The sequence below is a fragment of the Macrosteles quadrilineatus genome, unplaced genomic scaffold, assembly GCF_028750875.1.
Source record: "Macrosteles quadrilineatus isolate MER2022 unplaced genomic scaffold, UCM_ALF_1.0 Scaffold_1__1_contigs__length_201487025, whole genome shotgun sequence".
NCBI classification, from domain to species: domain Eukaryota; kingdom Metazoa; phylum Arthropoda; class Insecta; order Hemiptera; family Cicadellidae; genus Macrosteles; species Macrosteles quadrilineatus.
The window spans coordinates 129,745,043-129,762,929 of NW_026542594.1; the positions used below are offsets into that span (position 1 = coordinate 129,745,043).

The 17,887-nt window shown below is 37.3% G+C and overlaps 1 protein-coding gene across 2 annotated transcripts in view; it reads left to right on the forward strand.

Annotated features, from left to right (window-relative positions):
* LOC128984882 (serine/threonine-protein kinase PRP4 homolog) overlaps positions 1 to 17,887 on the forward strand; it is a 116,451-nt gene that overhangs the window by 46,648 nt on the left and 51,916 nt on the right. For both annotated transcript variants that reach the window (XM_054404255.1, XM_054404260.1), the window contains exons 7-8: positions 2,033 to 2,100; positions 11,142 to 11,221. In XM_054404255.1, coding sequence (XP_054260230.1) covers positions 2,033 to 2,100; positions 11,142 to 11,221 — 148 coding nt within the window. The remainder of the gene's footprint in view (positions 1 to 2,032; positions 2,101 to 11,141; positions 11,222 to 17,887) is intronic.

Genomic DNA, 17,887 nt, shown 5'->3' on the forward strand with positions numbered 1-17,887 from the left:
GGACTGTTGACTTCCAGCAACATTCCCCTCAAAATTATCTTTCTTTCAACACAAAAATCATGAAAATTCGTCAAGTGGTTGATTCAGAATCGTGAAATAAAAAAACCCTGTCTCGTTTTAAATATTATAGATTACAGAAATGGCCTTGTATACACTACGAGCCTACAAGGAAAATATTAGATGGCTCACCTACAGGTCATCATTTCAATAAGTCGTGCGGATGCGTTCAATAAGTCGTGCGGATGCGTTTGTGAAACTGAAGGCATTAAGCACAGCTTTGACTGCTGCAAGTGCCCAGAAATGTATTGCATCAATTCTTAACATAACCAGTAATGTTATGTTTAGGTTACGCTATTCATTTTTAACCTTAGGTTTGTTACATCTTGATAAAAACAAGATGATTTGTAAATTGATTCCAGAATCAATTCTCGTGTGCCAAACCGCACTTGTAAAGTGGAAATCATCCCAAACCAGTAATGGCCTTACGATTTTGAAAGCCTCGCCTTCAAAGGAATTTCTTACTCTGATGAGGTTGACTTCCCCATCAAAGGAAGTCTTTGTCTTTTCATATGCGGAATAGAATATAGGCCAATCCTCCGGTTTCCCACCAAATGAAGGAAAGTGTTTGCGCAAGGATTGAATGGCATTTGACTTATACGATTGAATGGCTTGTCTAAAAGAATCCGCTAACTGCTCTACTACTGAAGACACAATAGCTGACGATTACATTTGAACGAAATTGGGCTTTTGTTCTTTGTCATCTAGCCATTTTTCAACTTTGTTATACTTAAAATGGTTTAAAATACCTGCATATAGTAATCCTTTGTTGCTGATTTAGGCAACTAGTTTCGGTTCTTGTTTAGAACCATCTTCAGGCCTCAAGTTGTCAAGTGATCACTTCATTCGAAGGTCGTTAACAGAGTTCAATAAATAAAACATATACAAAACACGATACACGGAACGGACACACATTACAAAAAACACGAAAAACACGAAGGGACATTGACATTTTTTCGTGGACATTTTTCGTGTTTTTTGTAATGTGTGTCCGTTCCGTGTATCGTGTTTTGTATATGTTTTATTTATTGAACTCTGTTAACGACCTTCGAATGAAGTGATCACTTGACACCTTGAGGCCTGAAGATGGTTCTAAACAAGAACCGAAACTAGTTGCCTAAATCAGCAACAAAGGATTACTATATGCAGGTATTTTAAACCATTTTAAGTATAATACAGTAATCCGGAGGCTAAACAACTATTTTTAAAACTTTGTTATGGTACTCTTCTTCTAAGTCATCATTTAAGCCTATAATAGATCTTGCCTCTGAAAGTGGGTCTTGCCTGCTACTGACCGATGCAGACTTCAGTTCAGCCCTCTCCTCCAACAGTCTTTTCTGGCGTTCTAGTTCACTCTGATCCAATTTTCTTTGTCGTTCCATTTCATCTAATTTCTTTTGACGTTCCATTTCTTTTAGTTCTAATTCTTTTTCCAGTCTGTTCATTTCTTCTATTTTTTCCAATTCAGTTAGCAATCTACTGCGATGACTTGCTTTTGAAGATTTACTAGTACAATGAGAACATGATGTCTTATTGTCTTCTTGGCTTTCATAATTTTTTTAGGGTCTAAATTCCTTTCAGTATTTGAATCATTCATTGGGGGAGTATACCTGTCAGGTAATTTCTTGACTCTAGAAGATTTCCTGGCAGACATTTTATATGGGTTTCGGCACCAATTTTTTTGGATATTATTAATATGAGTGATTAATAAATCCAATTAGACTTGACTGTTTTATTTACACAAAAATAAATCATGAATAATCATAACAACCTTCAATATTATTTTCAAGGCTTGTATATAATCAATTGCTGTGATCTGTTTAGTTACAAGTGAGCCATGTGTTTAGAAAAATTAATATTTGGAGGCTCATAGTGTCTATGATTTATAGTTTAGGTGAACCCTAACCTTATAGACAACTGACAATTTTTTCATAAAACGTGTTCTTCTTTATATACATTTTAATAATTTTTTCAGGCTGGATTATTGCATGAGAAAGTTCCTCGGCGATTGCTACAGGATGCTTTTGAAAGTGCTCTGGGAAAGTAAGTTATTAAATTTTAATGTATGTAGTTAGCCTAACATTTTTAGGAAATTTCCAAATCAGGGAATATTAATTATTGTCTGTAAACATGATACTCATAACTCACGTAATTTTTTTCCAATTTTTATGAAATTTGGCGTAAATGTGTGGAGGTGCATAAATTTGAGTTTGCGAATAAGTAAGATCAGGCATGGGAACAAGGAGGTGTTAAGGAGCTTAAAAGTTTTTCAAAATTGTGTGTTTTAAAATTTATTTCCTTTAAAAATCGACATGTCCAATTTATTAAAGCCATCTTGTTAGCGAATTTCCTTATAGGAAAGTAGCTATTACCTTAGATCTCATGGTAAGACCTAGGCTCGGGACCGATTTACTTTTTCATTTTGATGTCCCCGCAAGACAAAAACACCATTCGTTCAAATTTTTATATATGTGTCCATCCGCACAATAACTTGAGTATTTTTTGTCCGATTTTGATAAAATTTGGTTTGATTGTGTAAGGCGGGATAAACATGAATGAGTTCGCGAACCAGCATGATCGGACCATGGGAACGGGGTTTTATGGGGTAAAAATGGGGTTTTCTCATTTTTTACCCTTAAAACACAAAATTTATCAATTTTTCTCCAGACCTTTTTAAAGAGCTTAAAAAAACAAATAATTTAGTATATTTACGGTGAAAATTCAAAAAATGTTTAATTTAAAATTCCCATGTTATTCTTATGGAGAATATTATAATATGTTGTAGTTGGATCGTTTATGGATATATTTTGATCAAACTTGGCGGATTTATTTATTTCATACTAAGCTATTTATATTTTCATAAAATACACACTTTATTAGTTTCCCTGTAGCAGCTAACCTAAGTACTCGTTAAACATAAATGTTAATTTAATAGATTAATTGAAAATCAATCCAGGCAAACGGAAAGTCGGCAGGTTTGCTGCAGCGGGGGGTATTATTTAATTAAATTTGTTATTAAATTAATTTATTAGCAGTCCTGTATTAAAACCAATACTGTTGTAGCTTGCTTGTTCTTGGGTATATTTTAATCAAATTTGGCAAATTTATTTGTTTTATCCTGTAATAGTGATGGACGAGACAAGATTTTTTTAATTCCCGCGGGTCGGGATTTTTTTTTTCGAGACGAGATTTAATGAAAAGTTATTTAAAAAGTTAGTATCTACTTTTTAGGTTCAGAAAGATTTACAAGTTTTAAAAACTTGACAAAAATATTTAAAATTTTTTATTAAAAAACATTTATAAAAACATCAGTAGGCTATATAAAAAAAATTACTAAGGCCTTAAAGGCCTAACTTATTAAAAATAACTATTCGGTGTAGGAAACATGGAGATATCAGTTAGTATATAGTTCAACTTTGAAAAATATCAAAAACAACAGTATTACTAAACTAGTTAAGTATCAAGTCACAATTTTTAAGTCTTGTGTTATTTTTAGAATGATTTTGGAGTGACTTATTTTTGCTATGTTTACAGTAGTAAAACATGTCTCGCACTGCTTACACTAACAAAACTTCTCATCATTTGCTATGTCAAAAAAAATTATCTATTCTATATATAATTCAGTTTTAAAAATCTTTGTACAACTAAATCTAGAGTTCTACTGGACCGATTTTATTAATTAATGGGTTGTTAGAAAGCTTAAGTTGTCTAGGTTTGCAAATAATTATGAAAGTTTGTTTTTGTTATGAATTATGGTGAAAAATTAAAAAAAAAAACATGTTTTCCATAAGAAATACATTGAAAACAACTTTTTATTTGGGTGCGACTTTTGGCTGCCTTTTTTTGAGTATTTCCAAGAAGTGCATGGTATCAATTTGTAGGAAATTTTATTCTCTTTCAGAATATCATCTTCCACTTTGGTCGATTTCCTCACCATTTAAAAGTTATTTGCAAAAAAGCTAAGCAACCTCCGAATTTATAGTAATGAGAAAATATTGAGTTTGGGATATTTTTGTTAAACTTTGTACAACTAAATCTAGACTTCTACTGGACCGATTTTGTTAACTAATGGGTCATTGAAAAGCCTAACTCATGTAGATTTGCAAATAATTATAAAATTGTGATTTTATTAAATATTTGCGGTAAAAAAGTAAAAATAGCAAAAATACATTAAAAACTGCTTTTTTCAAGTTTCTGTTTTTAAGATTCTGTTTGTAGTCAGCTTTTGGCTGCCTTTATTAAGTATTTTCAAGAAATGCATAGTAGTTATTTGTAGTAAATTTTATTCTCTTTCAGAATATCACATCCACTTTGGTAGATTTTTCCTCCATTTAAAAGTTATTGGCAATAATCTAAGTGATCTCCAAATTTATAGTGGTAAGAAAATACTGAATTAGATATATTTTTGTTAAACTTTCTACAACTAAATCTAGACTTCTACCGGACCGATTTTGTTACTTAATGGGTCGTTGGAAAGCCTAATTTGTGTAAATTTGCAAATAATTATGAAAGTTTGATTTTATTAGATGTTTGAGGTGAAAAAATAAAAATAAACAATAATACATTTAAAACTCATTTTTTCAAGTTTATATTTCCAAGTTTATATTTGTAGCCAACTTTAGGCTGCCTTTATTGAATATTTTCAAGAAATACATAATAGTAATTTGTAGGAAATTTTATTCTCTTTCAGAATATCACCTTCTACTTTGGTCAAATTCCTCACCGTTTCAAAGTTATTTGCAAAAACTTTAAGCAACCTCCCAATTTATAGTGGTGAGCAAATACTGAATTAGAGATGTTGTTGTTTAACTTTATACAATTAAATCTACAGTTCTACTGAACCGATTTCATTAATTAATAGGTCATTGGAAAGCTTAATTTGTGTAGATTTGCAAATAATTATAAAAGTTTGATTTTTTTAAAGATTTACTAGGTGAAACCCATCATAGTCGACAGTTACTGTTGAGGTTGCAAGCAAGATCGTTTGACTATAAATCGATGATAAATAACTACATTTTTTGAACAATTTGTGTTTTTCGTGATTTAGCTGTGTGCTTTAGGAACGTCCGAGCTTAACAATCAATAAATCAAATGGAAGCTGGTATTTTACTGAAGGTTCTTAGGTCAAAACAAATAGAATAACGTAATTAGAATTAAGTAAATATATCTAAAACTAAATTCCATGTCCAAGATAATCAAATTTATATTTTCTGATTGAGCGATACAGTATCTTAAACTTAACCGTTTAAAACTATCAATATCTCAAGTGAAAGCCTATGGAGTATTTTAAGACCAAGACATATAAAATAACTTAAATAAAAATAGAGTTACGTATCATTGATTGCAGATAAGTACTAAAACGATTGTAATTATTGTTGATTCGTGATTCAGCAGTGTGTTTTAGCATTGACATATAGTAAATGGTTTTAGGTAGTCCGATCTTAATAATCAATAGCTCAAATGAAAGCTGGTATTTCACTAAAGGTTTTTTAGACCAAAACATATAGGGTATAATTATAACTACTGGAATACATCTTTAATTGAAGTGAAAAAAATCAAATTTAAATTCTTTAAAAATATACGTCAAAATGAATGCCGATGCTTAAAGGCAAATCTGTGGTACGTCCATACCTTTAGTTTAAGGCCAAAATTATGAAAATCAGTTGGGTAAAAGAGCTCACACGACTCGGAAAAGAAAAACCAATAATTTTATAGATGGCAATAATTGGTTTACCAGTATGCACAATCTAATCATACGAAACATGTGTTAATAATTCAACAGCTTATTGTTATATTGTTATCTAATTGATTTTTCTTTGATTAAACGTTGTTCTAACAATTTGCATTTGTGTTTAAAGTGTGTTCCTTATGTTAAGTGTCTGATTCTAATCTTATGTGCTTAATCTGTACCATTAATATTAGTGAGTAAAGTGGTGTATAGATTTCATAACCATTATTTTACTAGAGACCGTTGTATTTAACCACAACAGGCACTGTTGCTAGTAAAACAATAGAAGCAATATTTCCATGTAAAGAATAAATAATTAAATGTAAACGCCTTCACAAATTATTTTAAAATTTAAACTTTTGGAAATTAAAAAAAAAAAATTAATCTTGTCTAAAAAATATCTCGTTAGTATTTTAATCCCGCCCGAAGCTTCGAGATAAAAAAAATCTCCATGTTTCGGGTCTTGTCCATCACCATCGTGTACTTAACATTTTATGAACAATTTTACCTTTTTTACCATTTTACAATTTTACGGGTCTGACTTAGGGGAGGTACAAATGAGGCATTTAGTTCAAAATTCCTCCGTGAACAGCGCTGTAGTAGAGAGCACTTTGGCAACGAAGGTTTACTAATCGCAAAAATAGTTCGTTCATAAAATAAAATTATAAATGCCTCAAATTCAATTTTACTATTTTTTAATTATAAAATTAAACTATCATAACCTAACCGAACTAACCAAACTTGCTGATAAAGAAATAATAAAACAAAAGTTTAGTAATTGGAAAAACAATTCTGTTTATTAAATAAAACTAGAAATTGCTCAATTAAAATTTTATAATGACTTAATAATAAAATTAAACTGTAATAACCAAACCAAACCAACCAAACTTGCTGATAATAAAAAAATCTTGGACAAAAAGTTAACGCTACCAGCGGGATTCGAACCCGGGACCTACAGTATATCAGCCCGGCACGCTAACCAATAGACCACCGAGGCCGATGGCTGTTGAACTTTTTGTTACGGTAATGGCGTTCCCTCAGCTAATAAGAAGATCTCAGCTGTCATCGTAGCCTCTTCTATACCTCCCCTGAGTAAATACCCAATTTTACCTTCCCCGTAGCAGCCTACCTAAGCAGCTCTTGGTCAAATCTAATGTTACTCAAAAGGTTTATAAATATGACTTTTTTATAGAAACATTTTAGTCAAAATGTAATCGAATCGAACAAATTGAAATTCACATTCTACAGGTTTGCTGCAGGGAAGCACGGTACATGTTATTTGTATGATTATTTTATCATTTTAGAGTAAACTTCTAGTATTAAAAAAACTCATGGAAATTTTCTTTGGGAACCTCTTGCAATTATTATTTGAAAGTTGTACCATTAGATCAGTTTTATGGATTTCTGAGATACAGTAATATCGTAATATACATAAAATATTTATAAAATACAAAAACGGTCTCATAGTCCGAAGACACCAATGGTGTAGGCTAATCAAAATCGCCATTACTCTATGGGTAAAATAGGCATTATTTGAAGTCTCAGTCAAACTTTAAAAATAGACGTAATTCTGATGGTTTATGTTTGTTTACATAAACTGGTTCATAAACTTTCATAATATATCAGAAAAGGCTTTAGTAATTTAAAAACAATATAAAAAAAAGTTTTTTTTTATCAACTTTTGATACATGTATTTGTTTTTCAAAATTATTTTACCAACACTCAGAGGGGGTTTATTTCACGATAAACCCCATGAACATGTAAACATATATAGGAGTAATAATTTGACACAGTTTTATCTTTTATAATTATAGTTACATACAAATACAAAATATTTCCAAAAAAATATATAACAGTCTCTCAGACCGAAGACACCAAATGTGTGATTAAAATCATGACACCACACTAGGGTTAAGTAAAGATCCTAACTGTGTATTTTTAGGTGACATCAACATCGTCTTACTCAAAACTGATGCAAAACGGATCTTTACTTAAACTGTTTACTGCTGGACTAGTCTAGTGCGTGGACAAGCCGACGAGAGTGTCACACAATACATCTACTTCTATTAACTACATTTTCCACAATTTCTGTTTCCAAGATATGAGACGAGTCATGTGTGCTGTCATACACTCTCACTGTCCATTACCACACTGCTCTGACAATCAGTCGGTGGCTTAGACGGTAGCATCGCGGACTTTGGGCCCAAGGCAGCGATGATGTGGGTTCTGATCCTGGTCACTGCCACTACTTTTTTTATCATTACAGTTCACCCCTTGTACTTTACCGGCTCACCCCTTACTTTGCTGGATATGTTCCACGCATGGATCTGTAGTCTATGTGAACGGTCAAATCCAAGGTTAAAAGAGGTTGTAAATTTTTGTTGAAAAAAAAAACAAATCACAGAGCTGACAATCATGAGTACAACACTAGAAGTGGAGGCAAGCTCAACACTAGGAGTGGAGGCAAGGTCAACAAACTAGGAGTGGAGGAAACTCAACACTAGGAGTGGAGGCAAGCTCAACACTAGGAGTGGAGGCAAGCTCAACACTAGGAGTGGAGGAAACTCAACACTAGGAGTGGAGGCAAGCTGAACACTAGGAGTGGAGGCAAGCTCAACACTAGGAGTGGAGGCAAGGTCAACACTAGGAGTGGAGACAAGCTCAACACTAGGAGTGGAGGCAAGCTCAACACTAGGAGTGGAGGCAAGCTGAACACTAGGAGTGGAGGCAAGCTCAACACTAGGAGTGGAGGCAAGCTCAACACTAGGAGTGGAGGAAACTCAACACTAGGAGTGGAGGCAAACTCAACACTAGGAGTGGAGGAAAGCTGAACACTAGGAGTGGAGGCAAGCTCAACACTAGGAGTGGAGGAAACTCAACACTAGGAGTGGAGGCAAACTCAACACTAGGAGTGGAGGCAAGCTGAACACTAGGAGTGGAGGCAAGCTCAACACTAGGAGTGGAGGAAACTCAACACTAGGAGTGGAGGCAAACTCAACACTAGGAGTGGAGGCAATCTCAACACTAGGAGTGGAGGCAAGCTGAACACTAGGAGTGGAGGCAAGCTCAACACTAGGAGTGGAGGCAAGCTCAACACTAGGAGTGGAGGCAAGCTCAACACTAGGAGTGGAGGCAAGCTCAACATTAGGAGTGGAGGCAAGCTCAACACTAGGAGTGGAGGAAACTCAACACTAGGAGTGGAGGCAATCTCAACACTAGGAGTGGAGGAAACTCAACACTAGGAGTGGAGGAAACTCAACACTAGGAGTGGAGGAAACTCAACACTAGGAGTGGAGGCAAGCTGAACACTAGGAGTGGAGGCAAGCTCAACACTAGGAGTGGAGGAAACTCAACACTAGGAGTGGAGGCAATCTCAACACTAGGAGTGGAGGAAACTCAACACTAGGAGTGGAGGCAAGCTGAACACTAGGAGTGGAGGCAAGCTCAACACTAGGAGTGGAGGAAACTCAACACTAGGAGTGGAGGCAATCTCAACACTAGGAGTGGAGGCAAGCTGAACACTAGGAGTGGAGGCAAGCTCAATACTAGGAGTGGAGGCAAGCTCAACACTAGGAGTGGAGGAAACTCAACACTAGGAGTAGAGGCAAGCTCAACACTAGGAGTGGAGGCAAGCTCAACACTAGGAGTGGAGGAAACTCAACACTAGGAGTGGAGGAAACTCAACACTAGGAGTGGAGGCAAGCTCAACACTAGGAGTGGAGGCAAGGTCAACACTAGGAGTGGAGGCAAGGTCAACACTAGGAGTGGAGGCAATCTCAACACTAGGAGTGGAGACAAGCTCAACACTAGGAGTGGAGGCAAGGTCAACGAGTAGAGGCAAGCTCAACACTAGGAGTGGAGGCAAGCTCAACACTAGGAGTGGAGGAAACTCAACACTAGGAGTGGAGGAAACTCAACACTAGGAGTGGAGGCAAGCTCAACACTAGGAGTGGAGGCAAGGTCAACACTAGGAGTGGAGGCAAGGTCAACACTAGGAGTGGAGGCAATCTCAACACTAGGAGTGGAGACAAGCTCAACACTAGGAGTGGAGGCAAGGTCAACACTAGGAGTGGAGGCAAGGTCAACACTAGGAGTGGAGGCAAGGTCAACACTAGGAGTGGAGGCAATCTCAACACTAGGAGTGGAGGCAAGCTCAACACTAGGAGTGGAGGAAACTCAACACTAGGAGTGGAGGCAAGCTCAACACTAGGAGTGGAGGCAAGCTCAACACTAGGAGTGGAGGAAACTCAACACTAGGAGTGGAGGAAACTCAACACTAGGAGTGGAGGAAACTCAACACTAGGAGTGGAGGAAACTCAACACTAGGAGTGGAGGCAAGCTCAACACTAGGAGTGGAGGCAAGCTCAACACTAGGAGTGGAGGAAACTCAACACTAGGAGTGGAGGAAACTCAACACTAGGAGTGGAGGAAACTCAACACTAGGAGTGGAGGCAAGCTCAACACTAGGAGTGGAGGCAAGGTCAACACTAGGAGTGGAGGCAAGCTCAACACTAGGAGTGGAGGCAAGCTCAACACTAGGAGTGGAGACAAGCTCAGCATGAAACCTCATAGACTGGCTTAAACGGGCGACTCTTTTAAAATCAACTCAATTCAGTTTTTAAATAAACTACCTGACAGTGCAACATTGGTTGATTATAATATTTTTTTAACAAAATTCATAATTGGCTTATTCAAAATCCTTTTTACAGCTTTTCAAATTTATCAACTGCAAATTTGATGTTAAATTTTAATTAAAATAAGTTATTATGCCTAATTGTATTTGATGTAATGTTATATTGTAGGCCTATAAGAAATTTGATAGATTGTATGATATGAGTATTTTGTAATGTATTTGACGTGTCCTATTTCTTTGTAAAAAGATCAATGGAATAAATTATTCTTATTCTTATCTGTGATTGCATTATAGTCTAAACTCATGCAATGGTGGTGGCAATTTTCAATTATGTAATATTCACACACACTTTCTATGATTGCAAGAGTAAAAGCTTGGCTTAGCTTGATTTTCTAACTGAGTGCAGCATACTCAGGCTTTCAAGCAAGCCTGGCTCAGCTTGAAAATCGATCTGCTCGAGGAAAAAAAATATTTCCAGTAACATATCTTGTTTAAAAGACAACTCCGAACTAGTGGTGTGAGAGATCTGAAATCAGCAAAGAACATATGTTGAAATGTCCTTTAAACTTTCATGTTGAGTCGTTCCACCCCAGCTGTAAAAAGTGTCACAAACAATTTCCACAGCCTAGGATATTTTGCCTTCCAATACAAACAGGGCTGTTAAATGGATTTTTAAACTATATGTAATGATCTATTATTGATAAAAATAACTTATTTTTACAGGAAAAAAATCAAGAAAGAATCCAAAGTGAAAAAAAGTAAAAAGGAAGCAAAGAAGAAGATTTCGTCTCCAGTTCATAAAGGTACCGTAATAAAAAGCTTTTAGCTATAAAGGACTTATACTCATTTTATAATTTTTCTTTAGTTTATGGAACATTTTGTTTTGTTTCCTTTAAACATTTTTGTTATATTGAAGATGTGAATGATAAAAAAAAAGTTTGTTCTCAGCGAATTTCCCACATAGAGAATAACCTACTACCGTAGGTCTCATGGTATAAGACCTCGACCCAGGGCCGATTTTCTTTTAGCGAATTTCCCCTATAGGGAATAAGCTATTACCGTAGTAATCATGGTAAGGTCCGGTTAATCACACGGAGACATGTGTCACTGCCCCGTCTGCCGCAGTGAGCCGCGTGGTGGCCCCCCCGATGACAACTACTTGCGCCCTTCGCATGTAGTCCTCGGGGTCCGGTTTATCACACAGTCCCGTGTCACTGCCCCGCCCGCTGCAATGATCCGCGTGGTGGCCGTCCGTTCGTAGTTGTTGTTTGCCACCCCCGATGTGGATAGTCCTTGGGTTTACAACACACCAAGATCCACCACAACGGTTCAAGACTCGTTGTGAGTTCCTCTGGTTGGCTTATAACACAACCTCAGCTGTTTGAGAATCGTAGTAGGCTAGCTGACTGCTCTACATCAATCTTCCATCCGCTAACGAGTCGCTGATTCCAGTGTCGTGAGTTGGTCGTCACTCCAGATAGGATACACGCTACCGCAGCTGCTGAAGCGTCGTTGAGTTCCATGGTCGTCACCAAAGGTAGGTTCAACACGCTACCACCGCTGCCAAAGACACGCTGAGTCCATGCCGACTCGCCAGTCCCTCGTGTTCACCAGACGTCCAGTGGTTCCACACCATAGGCCAATGCTATCCAATTCGCACCGAAATAATCTCATCACCTGTCATAAACTCATGACACAAAAAATCATTAAACATGAAATACAGTTCAACGGTTAGTCACGGATTATCTCACATGTGTTGGAGTTACAACATCATCCAATTTACTTATTACCTGTTTTATAAAATCATATGTTATATATCTAGTTTTGTTATGATTATAAGTAAATAAAAGTTATTATTGTGTGAGTGTTATTAAAGAATAGTTGATTCAATTTTAACAGATTATGAGACTCAATTAAGTGAGGAATATGGAAAGAAATATGAGTAATCACATTGAACTTTTGAACAGAAATAATTATGACACATGGAAAATGCAGATGGAAGCAGTTTTAGTTAAAAATGATTTACTTGGTTATGTGTTAGGAACCATTAAAAGGCCTCTAGAAGAAGGTGAAAGAATGACTGCTTGGCTAATCACTGATGCAAAGGCAAAGGCAGATATAATCCTCTCCATCAGCCCAAGCGAATTAAAGCAAGTGAAAGGATGTAACACTTAATCTCTTAAGAGATATGGGAAAAATTAAAAGGCATTTATGATTCCAGTGGACCAGCAAGGAAAGCCTTTTTGTTAAAGAAGCTAATTTTGGCAAAACTGACCCCTGATTATGATGTCAGAGATTACATGAATATGTTTTTTGATGTAGTGGACAAATTAAAAGGAATGGACATCGATATTAATGAGGATCTTTTGACAATTATTCTTTTGTATTCCCTGTCAGATGAATTTGAAAACTTTAGAATTGCTATTGAAACTAGAGATGCACTGCCTTCTCCTGAAACTTTGAAAATAAAAATTGTAGAAGAGTGGGAAGCGAGAAAAGAACATGGTAAGAAAGAGAGTAGTGAAGCTCTGCTAGGAAAATTTCAGAATAAAGTTACATTTCAAATTTCAATCAGGAAGATTTTCAAAAGACTCTTATAGAAATAGAACGGAATCAGTTGATTTTCCGTTTTGATGCTTTATATGTAAAGCGATCGGGCATAAAGCAAAATTTTGTCCCAAAGCAAATAAAGATCAACAAAATGTAGCGATTGCTAAGCTAGAAGAAGTAGGACTTAATTCTTCAGTACAAGATGACTCTTATTTTGGAAACTTGTCAATGAAAGATATACAGTGGTGTTTGGACAGTGGATGCACTTCACATATGACTCATGTGAACAGTAAATTTACCAAGTACAAGCCTGTAAATGGAAGAAGTAGGCCTATATCTCTTGCCAACAATTCATCAACTGATGCAAGAGGGGTTGGAACAGTTAATATGAACATTTTAAATGGGAGTACAAATCTAAGCGTTAATTTGTATGACACTTTGTATGTACCAGAACTTCGAACAAATCTGATGTCTGTAGCTAAAATTACTGACCATGGGTATCAAGTTTTGTTTAAAAAAGATGCTGCTTTGATAATAGATCAGAATGGACAGACAAAGATCCATGCGAATAGGTTAAATGGACTTTATTACGTACAAGAGAGTAGTGAAGAAATGAATATAAGCTGTGAAAAATCAAGTCTATTGTCTTGGCACCAACATTTTGGACACTTGAACTTTGGAGACTTGAAAAGAATAATCAATTTAAATATGGTTAAAGGTATTAAAGTGAACACAAAAGAGCTTATTCCACAATGCGAGGTGTGTGTTCAAGGAAAATTTACAAAAAGACCCTTTCCTAAAAGTGAAACAGGGTGTCTAGTAGTCGGGAAAATCGGGAAAGTCGGGAATTAGTATTGAATTTCAAAATGGTCTTGAAAAGTCGGGATTTAGTCTTAAATTTGATTTCAAAGTCGGGAATTTTCATTATTTTGCCGCGATCGTCGTCTGGCGTTTACGTAACCGCGAAAGCCAATGATGATGATGTCCACACGGCCTCGGGAAATGTTCACAATTTTGCCGCGATAGTGGACGACGACGATGACGTTTCCCAAATCGCGGGAGACGACGATGACCTTTCCGTGACCGCTGAGGACGACGATAACGTTACCGTGACCGCAGGAGACGACGATGACGTTTCTGTGATAGCGGGAGACAACGATGACGTTTCCGTGGCCACGGGAGACGACGATGACGTTTCCGTGACCACAGGAGATGACGATGCCGTTTCCGTGACCGCGGGAAACGACGATGACGTTTCCGTGGCCGTGGAAGACGACGATGACGTTTCCGTGGCCGTGGAAGACGACGATGACGTTTCCATGGCCGTGGAAGATGACGATGACGTTTCCGTGACCGTGGGAGTCGATGATGTCTACACGGCCGCAAGAAATTTTCATTATTTTGCCGCGATCGCGGACGACGACGATGACGTTTCCGTGACCGCGGGAGATGACGATGACGTTTCCGTGTCCGCGGGAGACGACGATGATATCTGCTCGGCCGCGGGAAATGTTCATGATTTAGTAGCGATCGCGGAAGACGACGATGACGTTTCCGTGACCGCGGGAGATGACGATGACGTTTCCGTGACCGCGGGAGATTACGGTGATGTCTAAACAGCCGCGGGAAATGTTCACGATTTTGCCGCGATCGCGGACGACGACGATGACGTTTCCGTGACCGCGGAGGACGACGATGACGTTTCCGTGGCCGTGGAAGACGACCATGACGTTTCCGTGGCCGTGGAAGATGACGATGACGTTTCCATGACCGTGGGGGTCAATGATGATGTCTACACGGCCGCAAGAAATTTTAATTATTTTGCCGTGATCGCGGACGATTACGATGACGTTTCTGAGACCGCGGGAGACAACGATGATGTCATTGATGTCTACAAGGCCGCGGGAAATGACAATGATTTTGCCGTGATCGCGGACGACGACGATCACGTTTCTGTAACCGCTGCAGTCAATGATGATGTCTAAATTACGTTATGCGGAAGATTTCATGATAAAAATAACCAAATATTCTAGTTAGAATTTTTTATTGCTGCACTATTTCTTTACTTGAAAACACCACATTATCATAATACTACTTTATGACAATGACAGGGGTTGGTGTAGTATTATTTAGAAAATTTGGTTAAGCTATAAAAATTGGTATCAGTATCAAGAATCGATACATTTTGGTATCAACACCCACTAATTGTTGAAAAAACTAGTCTTGAAAAATCTGGAATTAGTCTTGAAAAGTCTGGAATTAGTCTTGAATTTTATAATGGAAATAAACTAGACACCCTGGTCTACACGGCCGCAAGAAATTTTCATTATTTTGCCGCGATCGCGGACGACGACGATGACGTTTCCGTGACCGCGGGAGATGACGATGACGTTTCCGTGTCCGCGGGAGACGACGATGATATCTGCTCGGCCGCGGGAAATGTTCATGATTTAGTAGCGATCGCGGACGACGACGATGACGTTTCCGTGACCGCGGGAGATGACGATGACGTTTCCGTGACCGCGGGAGATTACGGTGATGTCTAAACAGCCGCGGGAAATGTTCACGATTTTGCCGCGATCGCGGACGACGACGATGACGTTTCCGTGACCGCGGAGGACGACGATGACGTTTCCGTGGCCGTGGAAGACGACCATGACGTTTCCGTGGCCGTGGAAGATGACGATGACGTTTCCATGACCGTGGGGGTCAATGATGATGTCTACACGGCCGCAAGAAATTTTCATTATTTTGCCGTGATCGCGGACGATTACGATGACGTTTCTGAGACCGCGGGAGACAACGATGATGTCATTGATGTCTACAAGGCCGCGGGAAATGACAATGATTTTGCCGTGATCGCGGACGACGACGATCACGTTTCTGTAACCGCTGCAGTCAATGATGATGTCTAAATTACGTTATGCGGAAGATTTCATGATAAAAATAACCAAATATTCTAGTTAGAATTTTTTATTGCTGCACTATTTCTTTACTTGAAAACACCACATTATCATAATACTACTTTATGACAATGACAGGGGTTGGTGTAGTATTATTTAGAAAATTTGGTTAAGCTATAAAAATTCAATTGGTATCAGTATCAAGAATCAATACATTTTGGTATCAACACCCACTAATTGTTGAAAAAACTAGTCTTGAAAAATCTGGAATTAGTCTTGAAAAGTCTGGAATTAGTCTTGAATTTTATAATGGAAATAAACTAGACACCCTGGTGAAAGAACATCTGAAGTGCTGGACATTATTCACTCTGACATCTGTGGACCAATGAAAACTGAGTCACATGGAAAATCTCAATATTTCATTACTTTTATTGATGATAGCTCAAGATGGGTTGAAGTTTACTTTTTGAAGAAGAAAAGTGATGCATTAGATTCTTTCAAAAGGTACAAGAACAAAGTAGAAAATTTTACAGGAAGAAAAATTAAATATCTTCAAACAGACAATGGAGGAGAGTATGTTAACAGAGAGTTCGATGGATTTTTGAATTGTAATGGTATTCAGAGAAGATTAACATGTAGCGGAACGCCTCAACAAAACGGAGTGGCTGAACGGATGAATCGTACATTAAACGACATGGCAAGATGTTTGCTCATTGAAGCAAATCTTCCTCGAAAACGTTTTGGGCAGAGGCAGTTGCAACAGCAGCTCATGTTAGGAATAGATGCCCATCAGATGCAATTGATGGTGTATTACCATATCATAGATGGTATAGGAAAATTCCAAATGTTTCATATCTAAAAAAGTTTGGTTGTAAAGGTTTTATCCTAGACAAGACAAATGACAAATTTCAATCAAGAGCAAAAGGAGGGATATTTGTTGGTTACTCAGATGTATCAAAGGGCTGGAGGATGTGGTTACCCGAAGATAGGAAAATCATTACAACTCGAGATGTAGTTTTTGACACATCTTCCTTTCCACATGTCGATGCAAATCATACTAATTCAAGCTTTAGGGTATTGCCTGTTGACAGTTTACTCCAAAGACATGAAAAGGTCGAAGAAAATCAAAGAAGTGTTCAAGTTGATCAACCAAAAGGTACTGATGAGAAAAATGTACTTGATGATAGGCAAACATTAACAAATGAAACTAAAGAACAAATGTCAAATGAAATGGAAGAGATTGAACATGACGAGCCATATATGATTGATGGGGATAATAATGGAGATGATCATCAGAATAATGATATTAACTTGAAAGTAAGAAAATCTGAAAGAAAAACAAAAGGTGTTCCTCCTAACAGACTATCATTAATAGCTCAAGGAAATGTGATTGAGCCAAAATCTTGGAAACAATTGGAGAAATTGCCTGAACCTGAGAAAAAACAATGGGTTGTAGCAGCTCAAGAAGAAATGGAAGCCTTATTAAAAAATGATACATGGGAACTTGTAGATTTACCTCCACAGAAAACAGCAGTTGGATGTAAATGGATATTTAAAGCAAAGTATGGAGATGACGGTATGGTTGAGCGCTATAAGGCACGTTTAGTAGCCAAAGGTTACTCACAGAAATATGGAGAAGACTATGATGAAATATTTGCTCCTGTTGTTAATTCAACAACAGTAAGAATTTTACTAACCATAGCAGCGACAAAAGATCTGACTGTGCATCATTTTGATGTAAAAACAGCCTTTTTAAATGGAAAGTTAGAAGAAGAAATATATATGCAACAGGCCGAAGGTTTTGTGAAATCTGATAATGAAGATAAGGTTTATAAATTAAAGAAATCAATTTATGGGCTAAAACAAGCAGCTCGGGCCTGGAATGAAACACTGAATACAACAATGATGAGCATGGGATTTGAAAAAAGCAATTCTGACCCTTGTTTATATACGAGTAATACTGATGGAAATTATACATACGTAGTGGTTCATGTTGATGACATTTTGTGTGTTGGA